Source organism: Astyanax mexicanus, chromosome 25, assembly GCF_023375975.1.
Source record: "Astyanax mexicanus isolate ESR-SI-001 chromosome 25, AstMex3_surface, whole genome shotgun sequence".
In the NCBI taxonomy this organism is placed as follows: Eukaryota; Metazoa; Chordata; class Actinopteri; order Characiformes; family Acestrorhamphidae; genus Astyanax; species Astyanax mexicanus.
Genome location: NC_064432.1, coordinates 19,367,696 through 19,386,704, shown reverse-complemented (window position 1 = coordinate 19,386,704; position 19,009 = coordinate 19,367,696). Strand labels below are relative to the sequence as shown.

General features: G+C 38.2%; 1 protein-coding gene across 35 annotated transcripts in view; it reads right to left on the bottom strand.

The window, feature by feature from the left end:
- The window catches only part of LOC103034479 (protein tyrosine phosphatase receptor type D), a 535,243-nt gene that overhangs the window by 150,291 nt on the left and 365,943 nt on the right, over positions 1 to 19,009 (bottom strand). For all 35 annotated transcript variants that reach the window (XM_022681944.2, XM_022681952.2, XM_022681947.2 and 32 more), the window contains one exon: positions 17,607 to 17,752. In XM_022681944.2, the coding sequence (XP_022537665.1) occupies positions 17,607 to 17,685 (79 nt within the window). In that variant the 5' untranslated portion in view covers positions 17,686 to 17,752. The remainder of the gene's footprint in view (positions 1 to 17,606; positions 17,753 to 19,009) is intronic.

The window sequence follows — 19,009 nt, the reverse complement described above, 5'->3', positions numbered from 1 at the left end:
GAGGTTGAGAAGTGTGATCTTGTATTTCTTTATTAGCTTTTTATTCGCTTTATTTTTATTCTGCCCCCACTACACCTGGTTAGCCATTAGTGTTCATGCTAAACAGACAATTAGGGTCAGAGACTGAAGAGAATGTCAATTACGCCGATCCTCTGAGCACGTCTCAGATGGTCTTACCCCCTCTGCTCATCTCTCTGAGTGACAGATTCAATTTCATCTGCATGAAAGTGCCGATTTCCCGCCGCGTCGGCCCTCTACGGGGAGAGAGGAGGGCCATAATTAATCCGGGCTCCGCGCACGGCAGCCTGACATATCCAAATAAAATAAAGAAATAAATCAAAAGAGCTTTAAAGATGCCGTTAACCTCCTAAGCCTCGCACCCATCTGCAAAAGAAATATTGACGAGCGGTAACTGGGCTTTCTGACAAAATGGCTGCGGCCGGATTTGTGTAATGGTGGGGTTAACAGAGAGAAAGCTGCTTACACACTCGTGCTGTCAGCTGTAAAAGAAATGGGGTCTGAGTAGGTATGTGTATAATAAACACTACAAAAGGACCCATATCATACTGACTTCTGTTCTGATTGGTTGGGTAAAGTTTTAAGAGTTCAGAAATCAATATTTGGTGGAATAACCCTGGTTTTTAAATCACAGTTTTTATGCAGCTTGGCGTGTTCTCCTTCACCAGTCTTACACACTGCTTTTGGATAACTTTATGCCACTCCTGGTGCAAACATTAACGCAGTTCAGCTTGCTTTGATGGCTTGTGATCATCCATCTTCCTCTTGATTATATTTCAGAGGTTTTCCATTTGGTAAAAAAAAAAAAAAAAAAAAAAAAAAAAAATCTACTTATTTTTTTTGTGGTCTCATTTTATCCAGAGCTGTATATAACTATATATTTAAAAATATATAGCTTCGCTGAAGGCCACATGAAGTTTGGAGGTCTGTGGTGATTGTCTTTGCAGAACGTTGTTGACCTCTGTTCACTATGCTCCTCATTTTACGTTGACTGAGCGAGTTGCTTTGTTCTTAGTTGCTTCCACCTACTGAGAAAACGTATTTCACTGAGCTCCTGAGAGTGACCCATTCTTTCACTAATGTTTGTAGAAGCAGTCTGCATGCCTAAATGCTTGTTTTTTTACACCTGTGGCCATGGCACTTGTCTGGATGAGTGAGCAAATACTTTGGCAATAAATACAGTGCATAAATAGGCCATATATACTCTATTTGCCACCTATTTAACCCATGGAAACTCCCTAACTCATTCCAAAGGTACTGGATGGAGCTCCATAATTCCATTAACATTTCTCAAGCTCATTATGCATGGTATCAACTGGTTCAACAAGTCCTATTCTAGTGCCTAGAACACTTCTGGCAATCTACAGTGACTAGACAAGCTGTATGTGTGCACTGACACATGAGTAAAACACTGGAACATAGAGTGTATATCTGTTAATACTAGTTAATTATGCAGTTACATTTAAATGGCACAACAAAGAGAAAGAGACTGAGACAGAAGCAGAGAAGGTGAGAGTTTTTTGCGTAAGTGTGTGTGTGTGTGTGTGTGTAAAGCTGTTGGATGATTACTTTTGGCAGGAGCTTCAAACAGCCCTTTAGAGGGACTCCCTCACACTCAGCCTGACACAGCATCAAACAGAATACACAATCAACCTGCACACACACACACCTCTCTCACTATCTCTCCCTCTCTCTCACACACACTACATAATACACACAACCACTAAGATTCATTCATAATCTCATTCATAATCTCAAATCTCCTCACACTGCTCCCTCTCTCTGCATAAATCTAATTAATAGAAATACATTAACTATAAATAGGTCCTATATTCTATTGCCAAATAAACATCAGATGAGCTTGTTCCTACAGTAACTGTGTCTCAGGGAGGTTTTTGAACATAACATTTAGTATAAAAACATAATTTTTCATAGATATTTTGTGTGTAGCTGTTTTTTTTTTTTTTACTTTTGAAAGTCAAGTGTAGGTGTAGTAGATCAAGGCTGTAGATACAAAACTTCTGGCCGAACACACACACACACACACACACACACAGAAGCACCAACATTTTCTCTCCCTCCATTAAATTAATGTTGTGGAAAAGGTCACTCTTTCCCCCGCCACAACTTTCACACCACGCCAGCGTATTCACCCACAAGTGTGTGTGTGTGTGTGTGTGCTTGTGTGTGTGTTTGACCCATACCGCAATGCAACTGGAAAACGCGCCAAAATGAGATGCTCTTGAGACAAGTGCAGTGTGTGTGTGTCTGCAGAGAGACAGAATAAAATGAGAGTAAATGTGTGTGATATTCTTTTATATGCGAGTCACAGTTTCTCATTAGGGCTGAATAGGATTATTAATCAGAAGCACGTCTGTGGGAGGAGCACACATATGATGGAGGTTTGTTCATAAATGTTGGGTCTATAATAATGCACAAAATATATTCTGAACTTTTCTATAGTAAAGCGTGTTCTAAAATCGATCATAATCTTATTGTGTTTTTTTTTTCTTATGTACATCCACTGAAAAGCTGAAAGAGCTGAACTGCTTATAGCCCATGGAAATAAAAGAGAGTGTGTGTGTGTGTGTGTGTGTGTGTGTGTGTGTGTGTGTGTGTGTGTGTGTGCTCCACAGCCTCAGTGTATCCTATCAGATAATTAACTTCCACAGCGCTCACACTGGAGAGAGGCAAGAGGCGAAAGCTTCGCAATTAGAATTTCTTATCTGTTCCTTCTGGCTTTTTTCACCTACCCAAGTGAAACAAACAAACAAACAAACAAACATCAGCAGGCACAATAGAGCTGGAGCCTCCATTATTACATCTATTGTTGCTGTTCTTTACATACCAACTCCAGGAAACATCTCTCTGATATATACAGAAAATAACGTGTTCTGAGTACAAAGCAGCAGGGCATGCCTCCAGCCTCCATGCTGTTATATAATATATCTTAGTTTTATTATGATTCTCCCAACAGAAATGAACATTGTGTGTTAGTGTATGTCTCTATTAGTCCCTATATGCAATGCTCCTGACTTTAGGAGGGTGAAAAGAACAAGCACGAAATGCCTCCTGCAATACATGTGAAGTGAGACCTTATCTTCACTTTTTTCAACTGCCGCCATGGCAACATCACCAGGCTTATGCATCCAGCTAGAGTAAGGCTAATGGACCTCTCTCGGGCTTCGGCTGCTGATGGCAAATTCATCTTAGTATATAGCTAACTAACACTCCCACCTTAAATGGTGCAACACAACAGATGGCAGAGGCTGTGTCATTTAAGTTGACACTTAAGTTAGGTTGTCCCAATTCTTAGGGGGAAGATTTCATCTACACTCTAAAACAAGGGCTAGGGGTACAAATTAGAAATGGGACTGAATCTCTCAAAATAAAAAATATATATATATATATATTAAAAAAAAGGTTAAAAAAAAAAAAAAAGGTAAGTCGACCAGATACATAAAATGATAAAATTACAGTGATTTATTACTCTGTTAACAGTGTTTTTATTTAGTTAACTTGTCTTAAATTAGCCAAATATCTAAACACATTAACACATTTTGAGGGTCCATTGGATTTTGTTTAAAGTTCAGTTAACTCAAAAAAAAAAAAAAAAAAAAAAAAAAAAAAAAAGCTTTGTAATTAACTGTAACTGTATCATTTTAAGTTCTCTTGATCCTACATTCTTTTACAGTGTGGCGTTGAAAAAATGACCTCCTTACACTTGACAATCATATAGCTGTGCCAAAAAATATTTTTTTAATAATTTTTTTTTAATAAAGGTCTGCATGCGATGCAAAGCCAATAACCCAATTCCAGTGTTTTCCTAGAACTGTCCATCCAATCGGAGAACCAATCTAATCTAATGTCTGTGTGTAATACGGATGTGTTCATGGTTCTGTGTGAGTGTGTTAATCCCTCTAGTATAAGGGTGACCTCTACACTAATAGAGCTTGTGTGTGTAATTGGCCTCCATATGTTGGTGTTGGACTTTGGCTTCATGTACACACACTGACTGATGGTGTAGCAGGACAGGCCGGACACTTCAATGTCCAAATGATGACCTTCCAACTCTCTCTCTCTCTCTCTCTCTCTCTCTCTCTCTCTCTCTCTCTCTCTCACACACACACACACACACACACACACACACAAACACTCCAGTTTTGATTCATGGCCCAACGGCCCATATATTACTTATAGCCGCATTATCGCTGACGGCAATGGTCCAGGTCACGACCTTGCATGACTACAATGTGAGTGCGTGTGTATGTGCATGTACACACTCTCTGGAGTAACACACTCTACTCACCAATGCTGAGAAAGGGCCAGAGGGGGATAAAACCCCACCAGCTTTAGGCTATGGAGCAGTGGAACTGTGTACTGTGTTCTCTGGAGTGATGAAGCTCAATCCAATATTTTGGGATGAGTTAGAAAGATGTTTGAGATCCAGAATCATTATCATCCCCTAATTAACTTCAGGACTTTAGCACACTGATGCTAAAATGCTCTCAAGGCTGAATACAGTTGAATTTACCATAACGACTAGTTTAAAGCCTCCCCAGAAGATACTCTGCAGAAAATACTTATGAGTGCAGAAATAACGCTGGAGAAGAAGGTGCCCACAAACTTTGGGACGTAGAGTGCAGCGTAGAATAGTGCACTCCTCCGGCTTTAAAAATGACGAGGCTGATTAATTCCGCTTCATTTGCATTGAATACAACTCTGTGGACTTTGAAGATATTTCTAATTTTATGGATAAGGATCATCATAACAGTTTGGATAAAAGTGCTGGCTTCTGTTTCTGCCCAATTAAGCCTTTGATGAGAAAGAAAAGACAGAAATGTGCATGTGAGAGAGAGAGAGAGAGAGTCATAAAAAAGGGGAAAAAAAACAGTAAACCTCAGGGGTCCTCATTAAAATAAAATTGGGAAAAAGTGGTTTAAGAGTTGGATTACACTAAGTGTGAGTGAGAGAGAGAGAGAGAGAGAGAGAGAGAGAGAGAGTGCAATAGCAAAGTGTGTGTATATATAAAGTGTGTGTTTACTTGAGTATCTGTAAATGCATTGCAAAGAAAGGGGTTATATGTGTTTATATGTATTCTGTGTGGGTGTGGGTTGTTTATGCCATCTAAAATCTAGTGGTAAACTAAAACGCTGCACTGTGAACTGATCTGATGTCCAATAATAAGAACATCACATGGATGAATGAGACCTCCAAACACAATATTAAATATTAATATTAAACTATTACTGTAAAGCTCTGTAAACATTTTTAGAGACACAGAATGAATCATGAATAATAATCAAACATCATGAGCTTCAGTTCTTAGGATCCCATTGGCCTAGAGATGGCAATATTTTGGAATGAATATGGATAAAGGGGATGAGTATGGATAGTAGAGATAATACAGATAACGTAGTTAGATAATACGATAATACGGGTGAATTTTATACAGAAGAGGAAAGACGTGCATTAATAATATTGCATGAATATAGGTTATAAGGATAATATAGATGAGTGTATGGGTAATATAGATGAATATGGAGAATATGGGTGGTATACATGAAAAAGAGGAGTATAGATAATACAGATTGGTTTGGGCAATACAGGCGATTATAGCTAACATGAATGGGTACGGCTACCATAATTGGAATAAATGATATAGATAAGTATGTTTAATATGAATGGGTAAATTTACTATAAATGGATATACAGAAACTAATATAGAATATCTGGATTACATGGACAGTTAAGCTAATATAGAAAGGTATAGGCAATACAGTAGGGTATATATAACACATATGGGACTAGTCATAAGCATGGTATAGCTAATTTAAATTGGTGTAGACACTATGGATGGGTATAGATAACATGGGGAGGTACAGGCGATATGGATGCTTTCTTAGAGAGCAAACTCTCTCTTTCTCTCTGTCTGCAAATACTACGATTAAGAACCCCATTAAACAAGGAAAGAGGGAGAAAGAGAGAGAGAGCGAGGGAGAGAGAGAAAAAGAGAAAGAGAGAGAGAGAGAGAGAGAGAGAGAGAGAGCAAAAAAAGAGACAAAACAATATAGATAGCAACAAGGCTGTGTCCTGACAGTCTGGCAATGAGTTATGAGAATGTATAAGGAATGATGAGGGAATAGAAATATATTTAAAGTTTGTACACAGCAGCACATCTCTGATCCCACCCGAACCATCCCAAAATAACCAGTGAGCTCCATGAAACGGACTCTGGGTGGTCTTACATAAGAGACACAGATGAATTGCAAATGAGTGTAACCTTATTCAACCCTTACAGACTCCGGAGGTTCAGCTCTGGTTTCTGTGTGCGCACTGAGATATAAAGAAGTTTGGGAAAATCAAAGTGCAGACTGTTAACTTTCAATACGGATCATTTTCCAATTAGTGTTTGCAAATAGAGGCACTTAAATATAAACAGACTTTGTATAACCTCTCTGTGTGTAGTACCTGTGTACTACAATGTAATGATGTTGAATAATAACTACTGGTGATGTATTCACTGAATCATATTTTCATATATACATTTTTTTTATTAGTGGTTATACATGCGTAATTACATGTAAGTATTCATATAAGCTGCTGTTTCGACTGTTATTTACTCTAAATAATTGAATTATACAAGTCAGGTATGTAGTTACACAAGCTGAACTCCAAAAAATGCATTTGTAATAATGACTTTAACACAGTGGTCACACTTATTACCATAACTAGTGTGCAATTGTTTGAGACTGTTAATGTCAGTAGAAGCCTGGGAAATAGTGACATTAAAACAAAACAAAATAAGTTAGACTAGTTATGCAACCTTCTGATTACAACTTATTAAAAAAAGACATACAGCTCTGAAAAAAAGAGATTGACAGTTTCTGAATCAGTTTCTCTGATTTTGCTATTTATAGGAATATGTTTGAATAAAATGAACAACATGTTGTTTTATTCTATAAACTACAAACAACATTCCTCCCAAATTCCACATTAAAATATTTTAATTGAGAACATTTATTTGCAGAAAACGAGAAATTGAGTTCAAATAATGCAAAGAAAACAAGTTTATATTCATAAAGTTTAAGAGTTAAGAAATTAATATTTGGTGAAATAACCCTGGTTTTTAATCACAATTTTTATGCATCTTGGCATGTTCTCCTCCACCAGTCTTACACACTGATTTTGGATAACTTTATGCCACTCCTGGTGCAGAAATTCAAGCAGTTCAGTTTGGTTTGATGGCTTGTGATCATCCATCTTCCTCTTGATTTTATTCCAGAGGTATTATAACATTGAATTATGACCAGAACAATTCTTGGCCTTTGAGGAATAAGCAGTGTGTGTGTGTGTGTGTGTGTGCTTGTGAGTGTGCATGTAATGGACTCTAGGTGGGCTTACGTAAGAAATTGAGATAAATAAATGAGTGTAACCTCGCTCAACCCTTAAAGACTCCAGAGGTTTCTCTATCGTCTCTCTGTCTGCTGAGAGCTAACGGCATTCAGGTTTCACCCAAAAGTATCTCTCACACACGCACGCACGCACACCCACACACCCACACACACCCACACACACCCACACACACCCACACACACCCACACACACGCACACACACGCACACACACGCACGCACACACACGCACACACGCGCATGCACGCACACGCACGCACACGCACGCACGCGCACACACGCGCACGCACGCGCACGCACGCACACGCACACGCACGCACACGCACACACACACACACACACACACACACACACACAAACAGAAACACTTCCGCTTCCATTCAGATTCCAGCGGTGGATCAAGAGGGCTCGTAGCATTGAGAGAGTTTTAATTAACACAAAAGAGTCTGTGCCTCGTTAAGACCAGCCTTAATTAGTCTCCTCCTCGTTAATGCTGTCCGTAATTAGCTGTAAATGAAAAGCAGAAGCCGAGCTGGAAGAGACTACCCATGATGAGGTCAGAGGGGTGTGTGCATAGCTGGAGGTAAGTGTGTTCTGGTAAAGGATGGGGGCTGGTACGCACATTAAACAGTTCTGGAAACTACATCGCCCCCTAACCTTCCTCTGGGGTATAACAATTTGTCAGAATGCGTCTGTGTATCATCTGAACATTATAGAGCATTAAATTATTGAAATAAATACATAACATCAAATAATATCACCTCCTGCACCTCCTGTAAGGTATACAAATCACTTTATTAATCATACAACCATTATCATGCATTAAAGAAGGCTTTTATTAATGTAAAATAGCAGCCACATCACCCCCCCCCCCCCTGCAGTACCGAGTAGTGTATTACAATTTGTCAAAATTATCACATAGATCATACGGCAATAATAAAACTTTATAGATGGCTTTTAGACATGCTTAATATAAGCCATATCACCCCCCACACTTCCTTTAGTGCATACACCACACCACACCACACAGCTTGTCCTCACTTGCCAACACCACCAGGTAGCTGCAGTGTGTGTATGTGCACACACCTGTGTGTCTCACATCTCCCAGTGCACCAAGCGTTCATTTCATACCTATTCTTCCAATCCTCTGTCCAACCATCCATCCATCTATCCATCCTTTTTCTGTACACTCCTCCGTTCAGAAGTAAACCCAGTCATGTGTGTCACACCATTTGTCTCCATAAAGCCACTAAACAAATGTGAACAGCTGAAACGCAGGGTGGCAGCGAACGCACCGCTGAGACCTGCTCTACCTCCTGTAACTGCACTGACTGCACACTCCCATCAGCCACACTACAGCAAACAGCCTCATGCAAAATATGACGGATTACGGATTACAAGTGAGCTGAGCATTCATAGTGGTCAGTTGTGTACAGTTGTGTTTGAAGTTATAGTATTTATTAAACAAAATGTACATGAATCCTGAAAAAATCCTGTTTGGTAAATCAGTTAAACCCCAGAGAAACTTTCGAGGACCTCTTTGTACGTCATATAGTACATACAATTTTTCTAGGGTTCAACTGAAATTATCTTAGTCAGCTAACCCTAATTAAAGTCTGAAGAAACTCTGTTTACACTTTAACCTCGCAGAAAAACTGGACAAAAAATGTGTTTATGTCAATATAGGATGGACAAAATACACTGTATGATACAGCGATGTTCACTGTTGACCAACATTTGTAGCACTACACAAAGTACTGTTAAAAAACAAAACAAAAAAAAAAAAAAACAAAAAAAAAAAGGGGAGTGGGGTAACTCTCAACTTGGCCGGCGTCTCCCAAAGTGCCTGAGTACAAAAGTTTACACATTTCCTAACTAAATATCAGCACTTTCCACATTTTAAAGGACAATGTTTGGACATTTAAAAAGGCTTCCATGTTTAGCTATTGTTCTATTGTTTTAAAGCTAGAAAAAAAGGTGCCATACACACATCAAGCAGAGACGAAAGGCATGGGAGAAATAACTGTTAATAAATCTCAAAAATAACTGCTAAAAAACCCTGCAGAAGATCCCTGTGTATACAGTTATTGCTTTAACCCTAGAAAAACACACTTTCTTTCTCTCTTTTACTCTCACCAAGAACAGAAAAAGAGAGAGAAAGAACAGAACAGGGGACATGAGAGGAAGGAGATGAAGCCATTTATCACTGCAGCCATTTATCACTCCACCAGCTCTTGCTGCCCTTCCTTTTTTTGCTTTCTCCCCAACTCATGCACATCCTTTTCCCGTTCTTCTCTCTCTCACTCGCTCGCGCTCTCTCACTTCCCTTCTCACCTTCGTCCTTTACCTCTCCCTTTTTTGTTCTATTCTCTCCCTCTTCTATTACCACTCTTTTTCCTTTCTGTCGCACTTTCTCTCTTCCTTTCTCTGCCTCTTTAATTATATATGTTCCATTTCTTTCTGCTCTCCATCTCTCTTTCTTTCTGTCCCTCTTCCATTACCACTTCTTTACCTTTCTTTCTGCTATCCATCTCTCTCTCGCTGCCTCTCTCTCTCTTTTCCCCATTACAGCGCCATCACCAGCAGCAGATTGCATTCCTCTATCCATCATCGATTCCTCTATTCTTCTGTCTACACCTCACTCCTCCCCATCCCTCACTTGCTACATCACTGATCCTTCAGTCAGCCAGCAGGAGCACAGCAAGTGAGCAACACGCATGTAGACACACACGCACACGCACACACACACACACACACACACACACACACACACACACACACACACACACACACACACACACACAAACGCACACGCACACGCACACGCACACGCACACACACACACACACGCAATACACCTAGATACAAATATACATACAAATCTACAGTGCAAACCAAATTTCTTTCTTCTGTACATTTATTAAGACCCACGGTTTAATTATGGCAGTGAATATAGCACACACACACACACACACACACACACACACACACACTAAGAGTATGGTACTTGCTCACTGGTTTGGGTGTAAGGGAGGAGTCTAGCAGATGGTGATAGAGGAAGCGGCAGTGTAAGATGGCGTCGTGCCCCCATCTCACTTTGTGTGTGTGTGTGTGTGTGTGTGTGTGTGTGCGTTTGTGCGTGTGTGTGTACTCAAAACACGATTTCTTCTAATCCACTAATATAACGACTAACAGGGGCTGAAAGAGCCCATACTCTTATCTGGGGAGGTTGTTAACGTGCAGTTTCTGAGGCAGGTAACTCTGATGAACTTATCCTGTACAATAGAGATAACACTTGCTCTTCCTTTCCTGGGGTGGTCCTGATGAGAGCAAGTTTCATCATAATGTTTTTGATGGTCTTTGTGACTGCACTTAAAAATACTTTAATTGTATTAGATTGACTGACCTTCATTTCTTAAATTATTTAATTTCTTTATTTAGTTTAAGTAGTTCTTGCTTCTCATAATATGGATTAGAACATTTCTCAAATAGGACTATACCTGTAACTCTACCTCTTTACGTCTTTACAACTGATGCTCTCAAACACAACAAGAGGCAAAAAATTGAAGCAATTAACTCTTGACCAGTTCAGCACAGCTGTTAACTGAAAGCCTGAATTCCAGATGACTCTACGTCATTAAGCTGACTGAGAAAATCCAGCCAAGATGTGCGCAACTGTCTCTAAACTATAAAACATATTCTGGTTTGTTTAACACTTATTTGTTGAAAAGAATTCCATATGTTTTTCTTTATAGTTTGGATGACAAGTTACAAAATCTGAGCTGGATTTTTAGTTTACATCAAAAACCTTTACTTCAAACATTTTTCCATACCAACTATTTTTTTTCTAAACTGAAACACTTTTTAGGAACAACAATAGTAACTTCTATCACATTCCATAACTTTTGCTATGTTAAATGAAAGCTAAAGAAGGCTGCCTTGACCTGCAGGATATGAAGGTCATGATCATCAACACAGTTCTATGATGTATTCTGAATACACATGCAGCACTGTGGATTGAGGATTCCATGCCTGTTAAACTTTCAAAATGAAACATCCCATCCATCTGCACCCAGTAGCAGTCCCAATTCACCTAATATCAGGTATTTATCTACTTATATAAGCAATATTCACATTACTTATATGAAAAAAACAAACAAACAAACAAAAAAACATTCAATTTAATATTCAATTTAATCAAATAGTAATGAACATGTTTTGAGAACTAACTAAAATATTATTTTCTGTTTAAAGTTATTAGTATGTATTTTAATATGCATATACAATAAAAGGCATAAGAAATTGACATTCTGGCCAAGGTCAAACCTTCAACATTCAATTCATTACAGCAATCATAAAAACAGGCAATCATGATAACAGTATAGATTATATACAGTTTAATCAAACACAGCTCTCTCTCTCTCTCCTCTTGTCTCTCTCACTCTATATCCACATTATATTCTAAATGAAGAATGTCAGGTGTTTTAATTATAGTCATGGGCTCTGTAGAGAGTACTCTGTGTGTGTATGTCTGTACTGTGTGTGTATGTGCTCACACATGGGGGAAATGTCAAAGGGGCATTAGCTGCCGATTATTAATTTATATCAAGCAGAAAGGACAATTTCATTATGGAATGATCAATATTTCTGCTGCTGGAAAAGCTGGAGATGGGAGTGAATGGTGTGTGAGGTACAGTACATCTGATTTTGAGTCTCAGACTGATATTACCTGATATAAAACTGACAATGGAGCGTGTGGAGTAAAGCTGTTAGTGCTTCACTATAGCAATAAGATTCTAACATAAAAGCTAATGTTCCTATATGGACCTTCCTTTACTGAAAACCCTTGAAACAGCCATTTTTATTGAGGGTGTATACACAGTGGGCCTACAAAGACTCTTATTGAGAATTATTGGGAATTGAACCGTGGTCAAAGTAAGCCTACATAAGTTCACTGCAAGCTACAATCTACCATTTCTTTCCAATTGGAGTAGCTTCTTCTTTTTCAACATTGCATCACATTGTGGTCCTAAATGTGTACTGAAGATATTTGAGGACACTCAACTTTCACAATTTTAACATTACATGCTCCATACTCCATATTATCATTCGCAATGCCAAAAAAGACTTTGATGAAACACCCCAGTGAGAATTAACAGTAAAACTACCGTCTATCTTTTCACGAACACTCACGCTTGATTGGTCCACAAACCTCAGCCAATTAAATTGCTCCGTGTAATGATAGGCAACAAATCAGGAAGTGTGAAATTAGCATCGGTGGCAGAGGAGAAGGAGTGGAAATAGACAGAGGAGAAGACACACACTCTTTTACTCCTTTATTCATCCCCTTTTCTAATTCCCACCTGCTCTGTTAAGAAAACGTGTCAGAAAGAAGAAAACATGCAGAGTTTAAAGAAGACGTCAGTGACCAAACGCCCTCCATTAACCAAAAAACACAGTAAACCCCCGTCTTTCCCCTCTACACTAATTAGCTACATCCAATATTCAGTATGAATATTCATCAGCAAGTGCACAGAGTGGACTGCTAATTTGCATAGAGTTTTCCCACTGAGCATCGCACCAATCACAGCGCAGTTAAAAGATGACGGGCGTAGAATAAAAAGGGCAGCAAAGTTACGAAAGTGTGTGGGTGTGTGTGTGTGTCTGGTTTCTGTGTGTGTGTGTGAGTTGAATCCCTGGTGCATAGTGGTACCTGGTACCTATACATTCCTAAGCATGGATTAGTTTGAAAGTGAATCTTTCTCTCTCTTCTTTCTCCACACTCATTCTAGATTTATTTGGTTTCTAAATGTAAAAAAAATAATAATAATAATTCTTTCAACACCCCCAGAGTCTGTGAGTGCTCTGAAAACTATGGACACACACACACACACACACACACATATATATGTATGCATATTTATTCTAGAGGTAATTGATCTAATGTATTATAAAACTGTCCAAGCAAAAGTGTTCTAGAACTGTCTGAGCTAATATGTTTTAAAACTGTTTAAGCTGATGTGTTCTACAACTGAGCTAATGTGTTCTAGAAATTTCCAAAATAATTTGTTTTAGAACTGAGATAATGTGTTCTAGAAATGTCTGAAATAATGCATTTTAGAACAGTTTGATTTAATGTATTCTAGATCTGATCATGCTAATGTGTTCTAGAATGGTTTGAGCTAGTTTGTTCTAGAACTGTTTAAGCTAATGTTAATGCTAACTGTCTGATAACTTTTCTTTCTTTTTTTCTGGGCAAAATAAACAAAATACTATTAAAGTCAATTAAAACGGAATTAAAAATGTGCAGATGAATTACATTAAAGTATGTGTGTGTGTTTGTGTGTATATGTGTGTGTGTGTGTGTTAGAGTAGAGAACATTCAATATCCAGTTCATCTGATAAAAAGCAGGGCACAAAGCTCTAGCTCAATTTTATTAATTGCTAACTCATCATTATTGGACGCTCTGGCCATCACTCTAAACTCTGGCATATTAGCACTGATCTGCTTTAGCATATGCTGCAGAACTATGCCAAATGTGTGTGTTCATATGAGTGTGTGTGTGTGTGTGTGTGTGTTTGAGGAAGAGGGGGTTGTGTGTGCATTGTGTGTGCCAAGCATAAGCTGGCCAGACGCTAAACATCTGGCACTGTGCTAGACTCTCGGGCATGATCAGAACATGGCAAGTCTCTTTCTCTCTCTCTCTCTCTCTCTCTCTCTCTCTCTCTCTCTACCTCTCTCTCTCTCTTTCTCTTCTGTCTATATTTGCCACACATACCAACACTGTCAACTGTCCTACATAAATTTAATTGGATTTGATTATTTTACTAAGAATCTTGTCTTATCCAGCAAGATTGTCTGTAAAAAATAAATAAATTAATTAAAAAAAATCAAATCAAAAATAAATGAATTTATGGTGGTGAAATTTCAAAATTTATGAATTTTGATTGTGCAGCATCAGTCCGTAAAAAAAGTATGTAAATCAATACCAATACAGATTAGATACTGGATATCGCATTACGTCTCTGTATGACTCTCTCTCTCTCGCTCTCAGTCTCTCCATTATCTGAGCTTTTTGCCCAGAAGAGGCCGTGCAGATCACCCCGGCCCCACAGTGTAAGCACTAATTAACTTGATTTTGAATACAAGGGGAAAAAGGTCAAGATCAATCGACATGCAGCCTTAGAAACATCTGCTGCTATACAGCCTCGCATTTGCTCATCATCATTTTTAATTACTTTAACACTGCCGGCGAACAAACGCTGCCATTTATACCCAACCCCCCTGTGTCATTTTAAAGAGTACACATTTACCACATTCGTCCTTCCACTGAAGACTGATGAAGAGCTTTCAATGCTCTGACAGGATCGCAGCACTGAGAAGGACCCATACTGATGCACTCAGCATTCTTCAGTAGGGTATAAAGTCACCAATAAACACAGCAGATTAACATCATTAATGTACAAATCTGGTAGAGAGTGTGTGCCAAAGTGATTTAAAAATAATAATAATAAAATAAAATAAAATACAGACAAATCCCTTAAAATGTTTATAGTATATTATAGTGTATAAAAATTTAGTTGAAACCTACATTTTTAAGTTTTGACAGCTTTTTAACAATTCTAACAAAACCAACTGTAAAATAAACACTATGCTTTAAAAAACGGTAGCAACAGTGATACAAAAAAATACAAATACAAATAACTAAATAACTAAAATAATGAACTACAGTAACTAATTCAATAAATGCACACAAATATTTATTTGCAAGAAATTTAAATGCATATTTTACAATTTGCACCATATACATGCAAATCATGCTTTTTAAATTAAATATATCTATATTCAGAAATTGTTAGAATTTTACATTTTTCTCTTGTTATGTTTAGGTTTATATTGTGATAAATAGTCCTGGTTTAAATTTGCAATCTACAAAGACAAGACAAGCTGTGTGTGTGCACGCATTTGCATATTAGTGTCAGACATGGATGTAATTTAAATTTAAACCCATTTAGACCGAATACTGAAGTCTGCACATTGACTTTAACTTGACTCTCGTAACTACATTATTGCCAATCATCAGTTTTATAGGCCCCAGTACAAACCCTGTGGGATGCCACAAAATATTATCAAACCATTTACAATGGTTTCTACATTCTAATAACTTAATAACTGAATAATAAAACTGGAATTAAATTAGAATTGAATAATTAAAGATCCTTACATTTCCTACAACTGCATGCTCTAACCAATAATAATGTGGTCTAATAGCGAGTTTTAATAGTTCCCCACTGCACTGAAGATTCCTTATGGTTCTCCTGCAGATGATTTCGAGTTGATCACATGACCGACACTTGCTTTAAAAAATAAAAATAAAGAAATAAAATTAAAAAAAAAAAAAAAAAAATCACACAACAAACAGTCCACTGCAAAGCTGATTAGTGTTTCATTATGATTATATAGTCAAATGATGTATTTAATATTAATATTAATGTCATATTAAGGAAATGAGGGATAGATATATGTGCATAGCTGAACAGAGATGCGTCGATATGAAGGTAAATTAGACTCATATCTGAATTCATTTAATTCAATTAGTATACAGGCAAATTAAACACAGACTCCTTGATTTGAACTGATGTACATATGCAAATATACATTATATACGAAAGCAAAGTGCAAATACAAAATAAATTACCACCACAGTGGACAGTGTAGTATGTGGTAATGATGTGGTTTCAGCAACTAATCCATCATGGGTTAACCAACAGATAGTATATTTTATTTCTAAGAGCATCTGTAACAAACACATATACAAAAAAAAAAAAAAAAAAAAAAAAAAACACAACAAAGCAGTCTGCATTTACTGCTGTGTGCTTCTAGCTAATAGATAGCTCTTTAATTACCGGCTCTAGAGCAGAGTAATGGAAATCGAACTTCTCTCTTTTCCTTTCGTTTATCCTCTTTCTGTCTCTCTCTTTCTCTCTCATTGTTTCTCACAAACACAAAACTAAAAGATCAAAACAAAAGGAAAATTTTACCAATCTGGTAACAGTTATATTTAGACACTAATGAAGGTGTTAGAATTAGCATAAAGCTGATGCTAATGTGTCTCAAACCTATCAAAACTGGGGCTTATTATTCCTTCCATACTTTAGAAAAAAAATTAAAAAGCTCACAAAAATTCAAAGAATCTGAATATTTAGGTACTGGAATATGGTTATTTTGTGCAATTGGATAACGGGGGGGATTCCTGGTATGTCCAGTACACAGGTGGTCACACACACGCACACACACACACACACACAGGGGAAAAAAAAAAAAAAAAACTCCAGACTGACAACTGCAGAAATATGATGATCAGTTCTGCCTCACACACACACACACACACACACACACACACACACACACAGTCTCTATTGCTGTGTTTTGACTTCGGCATGATTAACCCCCTCATCACAGCTGCTGCTGGATAACATTACAGAGTGGAACAGCTGGTAAGAAAAGAGAGAAATTGAGAGAGGGATAGAAAAGGTGTAGGGTGGTAGAGGGGAGCTGAGGTGAGTGAGAGACTGTAAAGTAATTAATAAAGATGCAAGAACAGCTCAAAGATCTAGAAGTTCTCCTCTAAAATGTTAAGATCGGCTTATCAATTCCTCAACTACCATTCCTCAGATAGAGAGAGAGAGAGAGAGAGAGAGAGATAAGGATGAGTAATAAAACTTTTATATTGTGTGAAGTGATGGAAAGAGTCTAGTATTATAGGGTTGAGTTGGTAGACTGACATTTTCAGAGCTTATATGTGTATAATCTCAGCCTCAGAAGCTCGGCTCACAGCTGTGTGTGTGTGTATGTGTGTGTGTGTGTGTGTGTGTGTGTGTGTGTGTGTGTGTGTGTGTGTTTGTGTGTGTGTGTGTTTATCTTCTTTTGCCCAGATCTTTGTCAAAATCAATGTGCTACTGTGAAAGTGTAAAGTAAAGAAAAAAGGAAACAGTGTGTTTGTGGGTGTTTATCACATGTACTTCTCCCTACTGGCCACTTTATTAGAAACCCCTACTTGGTACTTCAACTTACTGACTGCTTTATCATGTACTTTATGTGCATGTATGCACAAGTGTGTGTGTGTGTGTGAGAGAGAGAGAGAGAGAGAGAGAGAGAGAGAGATGTACTTACTCTCTGCGTGTGTGAGCAGCAGCAGTGTAGTCAGCAGTAGAAGGGTAGGTGGTGTGTGTGGCATTGTTTGGGGCGACATGCTGCAGCACAAACCCACACACACGCACACTCAAGAGTGCTGGAGTCTCCTACAGTCCAGTCACAACCTGGAAGAGAATAAGAGAAAGAAAGACAAGGTTAAAACACCTTCTGCAAAGCACGTCCTGATCTCCAGCAGCCAGTGAAGTCTCCAATAAAGGATAATGATCTCTCCTTCTCCATTAATATGGGTTTTTTACAGCACTAACAGTTCCAGCTCAGCTTAACGACTGCTTTATCACTCTTTATCACTCTTCTCCTTCTAGCCTGTCTGCTCGTCACTCAGCTTCAGGTTAACATCACATTCTGAGTGCAAAATAAAAGGTTACAGCTAAAGAACCCAACGCAATCAAGTCATCACACACGTCAGCTTCACGACCACACTTGTCTCTGCACAGATTTAAAGCTTAATAAAAGAAAATATTACACACAGTGATCACAGCCCAATACTGCACCATTACTAATGACCACAGAGAGACCAAACACACCAGATACTCTCATTAATCAACCTGCTCACACACTGAAGCTCACATACTAAAACACAGAGAAGAGAAGAGAAGAACAACACAGGAAGTGAAAGGAAGGTACAAAAACAAAAGAGAAGAGGAGACTGAGACAAGAGGATACAGGAAAAACGGCAAAGGAAGTGAAAGAAAGGTACTGAAGAGAAGAGAAGAAAGTGAAAGGAAGGGACAGAAAGAGATTAGGAAAAGAGAAGGCTGAGGGAGAAAAGATAGAAAGAGAAATGAGGAGAAAAGTAAAGAAAGAAGGATAAGAAAAAGGGATAGCAAAGAAGAGAAGAGGAATGACAAAAGAGGCAAAAAAGGTAAGAATTGGAAGTGGTGAAATAAAGTGAAACGAAAGAAGAAGGGAAATGAGAGAAAGAGAAGTTTGAGACACTGGATAATACGAATTTAATCATATCATGTTATAGTCTCTCTAAAATCTGAATCCTCTGGTGCTGTGTGTGTATAGTCTGTGTCTATAGGCTATGAGCGTGTGTACTTAACATTAACGCGTGTGTGTGTGTGTGTGTGTGTGTGTGTGCAGGTCAGGTTTTGCCTGCTGGGTGTGCAGTGTTTAAAAGCAGCTCTGCTTTATTCGCTCTAAAGCTGTGTAATATTTTCTCTGCTAATTATGATCAGCTACATTTCCATAATACCACATTAGGAATATGAATATTAGAGTGTGCAGGCCTTTTATCCCTCTGTTCCCCACTCTGTCACTCTATTCCCCTTCTCTCTCTCCTCTATTCTCTGCTGTCCTCCATCACTGTGTCCTCTCTCTCTCTCTCTTCTCTCTCTCTCCACCTCTACCTCACATGC